At 34.3% G+C, this 12,141-nt stretch overlaps 1 protein-coding gene across 1 annotated transcript in view; it reads left to right on the plus strand.

The window, feature by feature from the left end:
• The window catches only part of col4a5 (collagen, type IV, alpha 5 (Alport syndrome)), a 68,587-nt gene that overhangs the window by 27,715 nt on the left and 28,731 nt on the right, over positions 1–12,141 (plus strand). Inside the window, exons 2-14 of the mRNA XM_067437369.1 lie at positions 3,311–3,370; positions 6,177–6,266; positions 6,363–6,407; positions 6,486–6,530; positions 8,219–8,281; positions 8,387–8,440; positions 8,547–8,573; positions 8,694–8,774; positions 9,018–9,080; positions 9,264–9,299; positions 9,387–9,428; positions 9,512–9,604; positions 9,827–9,880. Of these exons, the coding sequence (XP_067293470.1) occupies positions 3,311–3,370; positions 6,177–6,266; positions 6,363–6,407; positions 6,486–6,530; positions 8,219–8,281; positions 8,387–8,440; positions 8,547–8,573; positions 8,694–8,774; positions 9,018–9,080; positions 9,264–9,299; positions 9,387–9,428; positions 9,512–9,604; positions 9,827–9,880 (753 nt within the window). The remainder of the gene's footprint in view (positions 1–3,310; positions 3,371–6,176; positions 6,267–6,362; positions 6,408–6,485; positions 6,531–8,218; positions 8,282–8,386; positions 8,441–8,546; positions 8,574–8,693; positions 8,775–9,017; positions 9,081–9,263; positions 9,300–9,386; positions 9,429–9,511; positions 9,605–9,826; positions 9,881–12,141) is intronic.

The raw sequence follows: 12,141 nt of genomic DNA on the forward strand, positions 1-12,141 counted from the left end.
GAACCATTTAATAAGCCCCTGTTAAATTTCCATTGGATTTGTTTTTGATTCTGATTTGACCTTCATTCATTTTGCATTTTTATCATGATTCAAGGATGCCTTGATCTAAAATATTGAGGTCTCAGAATTCAGTGTTTATATTCAGTTGGTTGCTTGTTTCTGATAATATAGCTTTAGTGCCACTCCTCAGTGTTGTTGAAATTAGTAGGGTTAGTTCATCCAAAAATGAAATTGATGTCATTAATGACTCGTTCCATACCTCCGTTCATCTTCAGACACAGTTTAAGATATCTTATATTTAGTCTGATAGCGTATCTAAGTGTATGCACACTATACTGTCCATGTCCAGAAAGGGAATAAAAACATCATCAAAGTAGTCCATATGAGACATCAGTTGGTCAGTTAGAATCTCTTTAAGCATCGTAAATACATTTTGGTCCAAAAATAACAAAAACTACGACTTTATTCAGCATTGTCTTCTCTTCCCTGTTTGTTTTCAAACCTCAAATAAAGATTCAAACGGTCATGAATCAGCATATTGATTCATGATTCAGATCGCCAATATCACGTGATTTCAGCAGTTTGGCCGTTTGACACGTGATCCGAATCATGAATCAATACGCTGAGAAGAAGAGAAGACAATGCTGAGTAAAGTCGTAGTTTTTTTTTTTTTTTTTGGGACCAAAATGTATTTGCGATGCTTCAAGAGATTCTAATTAACAAACTGATGTCACATAATTATGGACTACTGTGATGATGTTTTTATTCCCTTTCTGGACAGGGACAGTATAGTGTGCATAGACTGCATATGCTCTGGGACTAAAATATAAAATATCTTAAACTGTGTTCCGAAGATGAACGGAGGTCTTACGGGTGTGGAACAACATTAGGGGGAGTCCTTAATGACATCAATTTCATTTTTGGGTGAACTAACCCTTTAATATGCATGTCTTGTTTATGGGTGTTAAATGAAACTCTTCCTCAGATCAACACATAGTGTGTGAATTGTTGCCCATATAGCTGACCTAAGCAAAATGATGAGCTAGTGAACTTCCTCAGCTTGTCTGTTTTGACTCTGACAAGCTATACAACTGACACATGCATTTGACTAGCAGGACTAGTGTCTGACTACAGTATGTGCTGGCATTTGCTAGTTTATTTCTCTATGCAAAGTTGCTTAGGGTATTTTCATAAATCTCTGCTCTCACATTGAAGAGTCCCCTTCTACAAGACTGGCACAATCTTACAAAAAGAATGACAAATAAAGTTGTACTTCTCAAAGCAGTGATCCCATTTGCAATATTTTCTGTAAAATATAGTTTGTTTCTCAAAACCTAATGGGTTGCCTGCCTTAGGAAACATAGGAGCACACTTTCAAATTGCACTCTGGTACTGTTCAAAAGTTTAATGTTAGTAAGGTCTTTTTTATGCTGCATTTATTTGACCAAAGATTATATAATTATATAGTTATTATATAATATTATATACTCTTTTTTATTTTGATATATTTTAAAATGTAATTTATTCCTGAATTTTCAGCATCATTACTCCAAGTCTTCAGTGTCACACGAGCCTTCTGAAATCATTAATACACTGATTTGGTGCTCAATACATTTTTCTTATTAAATGTTGAAATCCGCATAATATTTTGTGGAAATTGTGATACATTACTTTCAAGATTTTTTGATCAATAGAAAGTTCAAAAGAGCAGCATTTTGAAAAATAAATCTTTTGTAACATTATAAATGTCTTTACTCTCACTTTTGATCAAATTAATGCATCCTTGCTAAATAAAAGTATATATTTTAAAGAGATTTAACAAATGTACTTATTAATTATAAATACTACTTTTTACTAGTTAGCTGTCTACTTTGATTTACTAAATTTTTTACTAAATAAGAATTCTATATCTGCTCTATTGAGTGTTTTGATATCTTCTATTTATTTGTCTGTCAATGGATTGTGTCTGTGGTGTCCTTGTAGACATTAGAAGGCAAGTCATCTAAATATACACTAGTAGATTTGAGGCACATTCATTCTCTCTGGTTATCCACACACTCTGTATGTTGAATGTTTATTAAAAAAGTTATTTGCGATGTGAAATAAATAAAAGTCACATCTATCAGCATATTTATAAATCTTTAAATGTTTGGACGATTACTGAATTTCTAATATCCCGTGTCTAATCTTGTTTAAAGGGTTAGTGGTTTCAAGAGAAAGCAAATAGCGCCATCTAGTGTTTGTATGAAAAACACCCATGGGCCTTTTATAGCACAAAAAGAAAACAACTACAAAATATGAATCGCTGTGCTTTAATGATCATTCATTCCGATTCAACAGTGGATATCACTCTTAAAGCTGTAGACATATTTTGTATTCTTTTTCCAGAGTTTCCATTTTGTAATAAATCTTCTCCACTCTGATATTTTTCCAACATTAAAAAATCTATAAATGAATATATACATTTGATAAATGTTTAAAAACATGTTCACTAGTATATCAATAGCATGAAAAAAGCTATGTAATGCTGTGTCCATACCAAATTCCAGTTCAAATTATTGCCTGTTTTTTTTAACAATCTGTATAAAAGAAAATGAAATGCCGATTTATTCCCACATATTCTGTTGATCTGTGTGTTCTGATATTCAGTGAAATTGTATCATCCTGTATAAAAAAGCTGTGTTCACTTGGCATCAGGGTTCACACCTGTTTGATAACATTTGTGGAAGGCTGAAAGAAAAGAAAAATGATATATGTAAAACATCAGGTTCATAAGGACTGATCAGGATTGATGACTTCACTGATCATCTGATGATTATCAGTTGCGAAACTTCATTTGAATAGATTATGAAGATGCTCTTGAACATATATTTAATTTATTTTAATGATAATTTAATTTGTGCACAAATTACCAGCCAAAACTTTGGTATATTAACGTTTTTGAATGTTTTTGAATGCGTTTAAAACATCTTTGCTACTTAATATTTTGTTGAAACCATAGGATTCTCTGATGAAAAGAAAGTTCAAGACAACAGCATTTATTTGAAATCTCTTATAACATTATAAATGTCTTTACCATCAATCCTGAACGATTTAATTCACGCTTGCTGAATAAAAGTATTCATTTCTTACTTACTCCAAACTTTTGAGTGGAAGTGCATCATGGTATCATCTATCCTAACTAAAACTTATTTTTAAACAGTACAACAACAAAAAACAGGAAAAAAAAACATTATTATTACAAACTTTTGACCGGTAGTTCATGTCTCCAAAATATGTGGTTATGAATAACTGTGTTTTGTGTCTTTAGGCGTGTCATGGTTGTGGGACTGAATCGAAGTGTGACTGCAGTGGGGTGAAAGGAGAGAAGGTGAGTGCTTATTCACAAACAAACAGCCACATATATAAGCTGCGTTGCATTCGACATGTTCTGTTGAAGTTCACGTCCCTTAACAAAATGTTTTCATTCAGAGCACCATACAACATCAACATATTCAGACAAATTTGACTCGCGCATATTAGACAGTTTGTGGCATAGGTGGAGTTTCACTTTTGTGCTTGAAGGTGCACCTTAGGGTATAATTTATAATATTATAAGTAACAATAATAATAATAAAGGAATCCAATAATAAAGGGATTAAAAGGGGTTTAGGGGAATAAATGAATAATGGTAAAATAAGTTCTAGGTCCAATTGTAGTAGGCTAATGAATGCTAATGAATGTAATCAGGTGAATCAATTTGCAAATTATATATATATATATATATATATATATATATATATATATATATATATATATATATATATATATATATATATATATTTTTTTTTTTTTTTTTTTTTTTAATGTGCACATTCACTCTTATGCGTATGTCTAATTTGTAGAAAATGCTATGTTTTTTTAACCTCGTCGTTGTCACATGCATTTTTAAATTAGGCTACACGAATCATAATCAAATTTTTTTCAATTCAAAACGCCTACATTTCATAAAAAAGTTAGTAGTTTGCATCACTAGGCATTCTATTACTATGGGTAGCTGAACATTTTTATCATAAAACAGTTGCCTAAGACTCACATCTGCTTACATCTTTCCACAAACACTTGTTGCATTGTGACAGTGACAGTATGACCGTAAGATACCGCCTTCTTTTAATTCTTTGGCCATCTCAATCATTTTGACATTGATGAGCCCTGTTAGACCACTGAGCAGGCAAATTAATCCAGGCAACTTAAACAAAATTAATCCACCTAAAAAATTACTTTTACATTTTTTTGTCATCCTAAAAACAATCAGCTTTACACATTCTACACTAAAATCATTAGATAAGACAAATAAAATGTGAAAATAATCATTAAAAAATATTTTACAAAATTATTCATAACTCATAACCCCCTCCAAACTCCACCTATGGTTAGTTTGTGGTATATATTTTCTTAAAAATATGATAAAAGTAACCATACTTAAATGTACATATGTATTTAGCTCATCCATGTGTGCCTATGCAAATGTTTATACATATGTTTAGTTATTATTTATTCATTGAAATTGTCATAGTTGCTATTCTTTTTACTGGTCAGGATAGATGATAGATGTCTTAGTGACGTCTAACATGAAAATAACTTTTATTAGATTAGCTTATGTAACTAGTTGCACTGTAACTGTCACATCTCACAATTGCGTACAAACAAACTACACCTGGGACTAATTCAACTTTTTTTAAAAAGCTGGAGCCTTAGATTTTTTTACCTTTTGCCATACTAACTTTTTACCTCTCCACTTCCTGTGAAGTGATGTACTGATTTTCTCTTATTCCATATACTGTTTGCATTGCCCTTCTGACCAAACATGTAACACTCCACTCCTGTGGACTGGACTCTCACTGGTGGAATGGTGGCAGTCCACTTCATAGAGCACTTATGGTCGAATGGAACGCACTGATGTCCATAGGCTCATATACATGTGTTTAATGCATGTATGGCCTTTTCAGTAGGCCTAGCTATATTCTAGAGCTGCACGATTAATTGTTAAAAGATCATGATCTCGATTCAAACACCCACACCAAGGCATTCTTAAATTGCAACGATTCTCCTGTCTATTAAACCTTTGACGAAATTATAATAGACCATTCAAATCTGCAGCTGATCTGAATCTACAGTCTTTTCAACTACACTGTATCGATATTTCTGTTAAAAATATTCAAATGATCAGAGAAGAACTGGGATAAAAGCTTATAGTTCAGATATAAACACTACAGTAGCAACCGAAATATAATAAGTCCCCTTTTAAATGTCACTTACCACTTCAAATAACTATTGTATCGATTACATTAAGTTATTGTTAATACTGTTATATATTTATTCGTCATTGAATCATTCATTCAATAGATTAATTCAAAAATGCTTATTCATCCAATAATGAAAGAAGCAACATATTTCTGAGCGAGTCACTGAATCATTTATTTCTTTCAAATGAGTTAAACATTTATAAAAATGACTGCAGCAATTAACATTTTGTTAGAACCTAGTAAATTACATGTTATATTTTTACCATTTTCTGTTCAGAATCGCGAGAGAATCGTGATCTCTATTTGAATCATTTCAGTTTCAGTTTATCCAGAATCATGCAGCTCTTCTATATTAATTTGTCAAAGTGATGTGAACCTGAACTTAACATAAGCCTGACTCTTTTCATTTTAATCTGTGCCTCCAGAAGTGCCGCACTGGGTAATGTATGACTTTATGCTTAAATGTTAGTGTAAAAGTCTTTACACGACACCGTTTTCAACTAAAAACATGCGTATTACATGTTCAGTCTATGTTTCTTTGCGAAGTGACATCGTCATCTACTGGCCTGGCATGTATAACGCAGCATTTTTAGTCGTTTTCATAGATCCGTGTGTGAACGGGGGATCATTTTGACGATGTTGTTTGCGAAAAAACGTAAAGGAAAAACCTTTACGTTTTTGGAACATCATTCTTGTGTAAACACCCTTAGATACTAGTCTGATTTGATCTCATTGAAGTTTTACAATATTGGCATTTTTTTCTTTTCTATGTGCATTATGTAAAAAAAAATTAAGTAATGTGAACTCTGTGCATCCTTAATTAATGGCTCTGTCTCTCCTTTTGGTCTATTTTATGTTGTTCTTTAAATATTTTCCTCACTCTAATGACAGGGTGAGCGAGGGTTTCCAGGTTTATCAGGCCAGCCAGGTGTCCCAGGTTTCCCTGGACCAGAAGGGCCGATTGGACCTCGTGGAGAGAAGGTCAGTGGTCAGCTCATTATGATATTCATATATTCATTTGCATAATAATTACTGCTCTGCTACTGATGTTAAGACTGGACTTACTTTCTTTCACAGGGTGATGATGGACCTTCAGGGCCGATAGGGACCAAAGGAATTAGAGTAAGAGTTTCTCAGTAAGAGTCTCTGGCTCATAATGGATCCGCAGTTATCTAAAAAATACTGACTGTGTTTTTGCAGGGACCTCCTGGATTGCCAGGCTTTCCGGGAACACCAGGAATCCCAGTGAGTACATCAAGCGCTTTCTTAAGCATATCATCTAATTATGGCTGTAAGAAGTAATTAATAAAATCCAAATTGAAAATAGATGATAATGAAATTTATTAACACACAGTTTAAAATATGCACCATGGTGAAGTCAAATCAAATCATCTCCATTAGTTACATCACTTGCAGAAAACTCATTGCTACGGAATAAACACTCAATAAACAATACATCTTAAGAGTGAGCATGTGTATTGTTAACTATTAAGTCAGCTTTTTCTTTTCTTTTTTTCTTTTTCTAATATTTATATTGTATGTACTTCCCTACACTGAAAATACACCAATCAAGCATAACATTATAACCACCTTCCTAATTGGTCCCACTTTTGCTGCCACAACAGCCCTGACCCGTCGAGGCATGACTGTAGAATAACATGTTAGAAAAGAACTATTTTTCTTCTGTCCGATTAATAGATTATAGATTATGAAAACACTTGCAGCCCTATACATACAGTAAACTTACTATACACACCATACAGTTTGTGGTCAGCCTGGGGTCGGTAAGATTTTTTATTGTTTTTTATTTGTCTTTTATGCTCACTAAAACTTATTATATATATACTTATTATAAATTTATTTGATTAAAATAAATTAATCTGTAATTTTGGGAAATATTATTGCAATTTAAAAATAATTGTTATCACACAATCCTTCAGAATTCAATCTAATATGGTTATTTGGTGATGTGGATTTTTTTTTTATTATCAATGATGAAAACAGTTGTGCTAATAGTTTTGTGGAACACGTAATGACTTTTTTCAGGATTCTTTGATGGATAGAAAGTTCAAAAGAACAGATTTATTTGATATAGAAAGCTGGTAGCACTTTATTTGACATCTGCTCAATGACAGTTAACACATCTACCATCCGTCATGGCAGTGATTTTACAATGATAGCTTCTCAAATTTGAATCACAAACTGAGTAGTGTATAAATATGTTGTTTACAGTAACGTTACAGTTTGACAGTAGACTACTGATTTAAAAGTCGATTAATTTAGCCAAACAAAGTAATGTAGAAGCCACTTAAAATAGGCAGTGTCATGTTTACTACTCTTCCGCTGCAAAATTCTCAAAAATGTATATTTATTTAACAAATTGACTTGAAGCCTTGTCAAATGACTATCAACTTAGATGGTAAAGGTGATGTTAGCTACACGGATCGACTGAGCGATCTGTAAGAAACTAAACAGTAGTAGTAAACAAAGTTAGTTTCTGACTTATGTGTTAATGATCAAATATAGGCTAATTTAGATTTCAATCTGTCAAAAGGGATCGACATGCGTATCTACTGTTGCAAATGTTGGGGGTGTACATATTAATGATCCCAGCGATTCCGTCACAGTTGCCGTTATGTTGAAAATAGCCTGTTTTTCCATGGTGTTTTTCACAAACAAGATTTACATATGAAGGAGGAGGCAATGGTGTTTGAGACTCACAGTATGTGTTGTCCATGTACTGAACTTTTCTTATTTAACTATGGCAAGGGTAATTACATTTTCTGTAATATACTCTCTGAAATCATGTAAGGCTCTTCTGCCATACAGTTAGTGTGTCAGTCTGTTGTCTTTTGCCTCCTTGCCTTACACTCTACGGTCATTATTATGTTAATAGTCTAAATAATAATGTATGTGCTATTTTTGACTGACAGGGTCTCCCAGGACAAGATGGCGCACCAGGACCCAAAGGAATTCCAGGCTGTAACGGAACTAAAGTATGAAACACTACAAACAAGAAGCTCTTTTCAGTTCACAAACAGGTTGAGTGAATTAAAACATAATAAAGCAAACAAATATATATATACTTTTTTTTTTTACAGGGTGAAAGAGGATTCCCTGGAAGTCCAGGCCTTCCAGGTTTAGAGGGTCGAATAGTAAGTATTGCTTAATGTCAAATAATTTAAATTTGCGAGCTCTCACAGAAGTATTTTAAGTCATTATTTTTTAAAATAATTAATTAATACTTTATTTTCTCCACAGGGTTTACCCGGACCTATAGGACAAAAGGCAATTATTTGATTCCATTGCACATGCACTTGTTCTTCACTGTAGAGGAATGCTTCCGTTAATACATATTAGGATATGTGTGAAATTATGTTTATAAATGCCTTTTCTTTTCTCCTGTAGGGTGAGCCTGGGGAAATCATAGATATAAACAGAATTTCAGAAAATGGGGATCCCGGCGTTGATGGTTTACCAGGTTCTAGGGTGAGCATTTACAGATTAATTAGCAACAGAAGCAGATTTTCCAGATTGTTCCTGTGAATTTTTTGGGGAAAATTTTGGAATTAAAGCATTATTTGACCCTAATATATATGGGAATTCACTCATATTGGATTTTACTGTGTACCCCTTCAAAAGAGTATCAGTCGTACCAAGATCAAATACTGATGAATGCAATAAATGTGAAGTGACTACTTCATACAATAACACTCTGGTTACGATATATAGGGCAATCCTGGACCCCCAGGTCCTCAAGGTCCTGTTGGTCCTTCTGGTCCCCGAGGGTATGAGGTAAGACACTGATTGCAATTTCTCTTTTTGTGCAGCTCTAAGCTTGTGTGATTTAAACTCCACCACACACATTTTAGATACAGGGCTGTGAATCGGTTTACCCTTTATACTGCTGGCTCATACATATTTAATATTTTGCAATGCTATAATTCATTTCATTTGTAAAATTCCACTCTTTTTCAGGGTCGTCCAGGCCCTCCTGGTCCACCAGGGCCGAAGGTAAGTCTGAATGCTGCAATTAAACAGTGTCAAGTGTTACTTATCTCAGTTTTGCCAAAGTGCTAATGTGTCCTTTTTTCCATGAAGGGAAACATGGGATTAAACTTTCAAGGACCCAAAGGAGAGAAGGTACGCACATTGTGAATAATACATACTGTACATCAGGTTTATTAACAGTTGGGTTTTTAACATGCATATGTTTATGTGTAAAGGGTGACCGTGGATTAACAGGACCTCCGGGACCTCCAGGACAGGTTGGCGAAGTATCAGGCTCACCTGATACAGTCATTCAACAAGGAGAAAAGGTACCATCAGTTCCTTGCTTCAAACCAGCTTTTGAAGCTTGTTTGGTCATTATGATTCGCAGTCCAAAGTTTTAAGAATGCCCTATACAAACTTATTTTTTATCATATACAATATCAATTATATTTTATAGTATAATGTTCCAGAGTTACATTGCTTAATAGCAGGTCTAACAAACGTATGTATGTTTTGATTAATGTTTTGCCGTGTTTGTCTTTTAATAGGGTGATCGTGGCCCACCTGGAGATCCTGGTTTTCCAGGCCTCCCTGGCCCCCCTGTAAGTATCTTTCTTTTTGTTTCCTTTCATTCTATTACACACTCATTAAAACTAGAGTTGTCAAACAGGAACTATCGTTACCAGACGTTACAGCGCAAGCCAAACACTCGTGAATACTTTAGCCAAGTGTTAACACTATTTCTATTTACAGTATTTACAAGCATTGAGTGTTGTGGCCAATCTGTTGAGCGCATGAATGCAATGGCCTATTAGAGGTGATAGTCAGTAAGTTAGTCAGAATCCGCTCAACACAACTAAAAATGCACAATGTTTTGTTCAGTACAAGCCACACACTCGTGAATCCTTTAATCAACAAAATGTAAACACAATGTAAATAAGAGATTCATTGTAAAATTAAGAGTTTTTTTTAATAAAACGTGTGTTTTTGTGAGAGTGCAAAATTCTGTGAGCTTGCACTTTAGAGATTTACAGCCTTCAGGCTCATTCTCACAGAATGCTTTATTGCTTTGAAAAAACGCAAGATGGAAAAGCACGGGTTTTACTGATTTTAAATTGAACGCCAAATTGCTGTGTCAAGAGTGAGACACTGCAAAAGAGGCAAGCGACGAGCGCAACGGTCATACCTGTCCGTTTAATGTGTGTTTACATAAAAAAACAATGTGAAAAATGTGCTCTGTGTGAACACTGATGAAAAAGGAAGGGAACTTCTTTTGCTTTCTGTTTATTACCCATTTACAATCTGAATACAAGCTTAGTTTTTAATGCTGCTAATTACATTGTAAAGTTTCTGCATTGGCAGCCCTGTTTAAAGGTGTGCTTGAATCAGAAACTTTAATGATTGACAGAAAAAAACGGGACAAATATTTCAAAAGTACTTAACGTAATTCAACAGTTTTTTTTTTTATTTTGGTATCGAAATTTCGAGCGAGAACTGCAAAATGTTACTGGTTTTGGTACAGACTACTGAAATTTTGGTACCATGCCAACCATGGGCATCGGAAGCAAATACAAATTGGGTGGGTCCGCTTTCTCAGATTTTTTTTTACTGGAGTAACGTTAGATGCCCTTTACATTAAATACAAATATACCGCAGTTTACTAAACGATTGACTGGGACAGACAAAGTTATGGAAATCACTGATTTTTTTACTGTGGCTATAGAGTAGTGGTAAGACGCATGTCATCAAGTTTTGACGCAAATCGATAGGAGGTTTGAATCCGCCTTTTGCCACACTCGCTCTACTCCCTTTTCACATCACATATTAGATCAGAAAGGCATTTATTTTCAATAAAAATGGAGAAAATATTAGAAAAGGTGAAATAAAGCATCTAACGTGTTTAATAATAACTGTTTCTCAATTAGGGTTTTTTAAACAAATTTTTTTCTGAATTAAAGACGATAAAAGTGAGTGGGTCCAACAGAGCCGAACAGCCCTATACGCTCACTACGCAAGCAGCCCTATACGCTCACTCCGCAATTTACTCAGGGCCCCGCCTCCCCCTCGTGTCAAAGCGAGTCAATCAATGTTGTAAACAATGATGATAAAATTAAGCGAAATTATACGTCTGGCCAGGAAAAGAGGGAAAAAAAACACCATGAGAGTGATTTGCAGGAACGGCAATCAGATAAACTTGTGTTCTGTCCTCTCCAAGTTTGATGTCAGCAAATAACAGTACCCTAAAGTTAAGATGATGTGCATCTCTTTTCTGTTGTCTTGCTAAGATGGACAGGCAAGCTACGCATCCCTTGGTCTGTCTAGTTAGCTAATCCCAGCTGCTTTCAGGGCTGTATTCTGTGTCTTTGTGCCTAAGAAATACATTTATTTATTTATTTATTTTTTGATAAACGGCAACGGTGTTTGTTTACTGCAGTTCGGAAAAGATCCGCGTTGCGCATGAACATGCGTATATGCGCGTGCACGAGATGAAACGTGCATTTTCCAGCAGAAATATCTGTGTGGATACCAGACCGACAGAACAATATATGGGCATGATCCTCCTCCTCATCATAAGTGCACATAGGCTACATAACAAGACAATGATTATCTAGTCTTAGTCAATGTTTAGTTACAACTCTAAACTACTGCACAAATTATGCAAGATGGTAAGCAATGTATTGACAATTTGACATTGATTGACTATTGATTTATAGGCTATATTGAATTTAAAATGTTGATATTAATTAGCTGGACATACTGGTCAATATGGATGCACATCCCTCAGTAAATAATAACCATAAATCAAATATAGCTTTAACATACATAATATAAAACACAGTAGCATGTTATGGCAAGACATTTT

This window comes from Pseudorasbora parva, chromosome 1, assembly GCF_024679245.1.
Source record: "Pseudorasbora parva isolate DD20220531a chromosome 1, ASM2467924v1, whole genome shotgun sequence".
Lineage (NCBI taxonomy): Eukaryota > Metazoa > Chordata > Actinopteri > Cypriniformes > Gobionidae > Pseudorasbora > Pseudorasbora parva.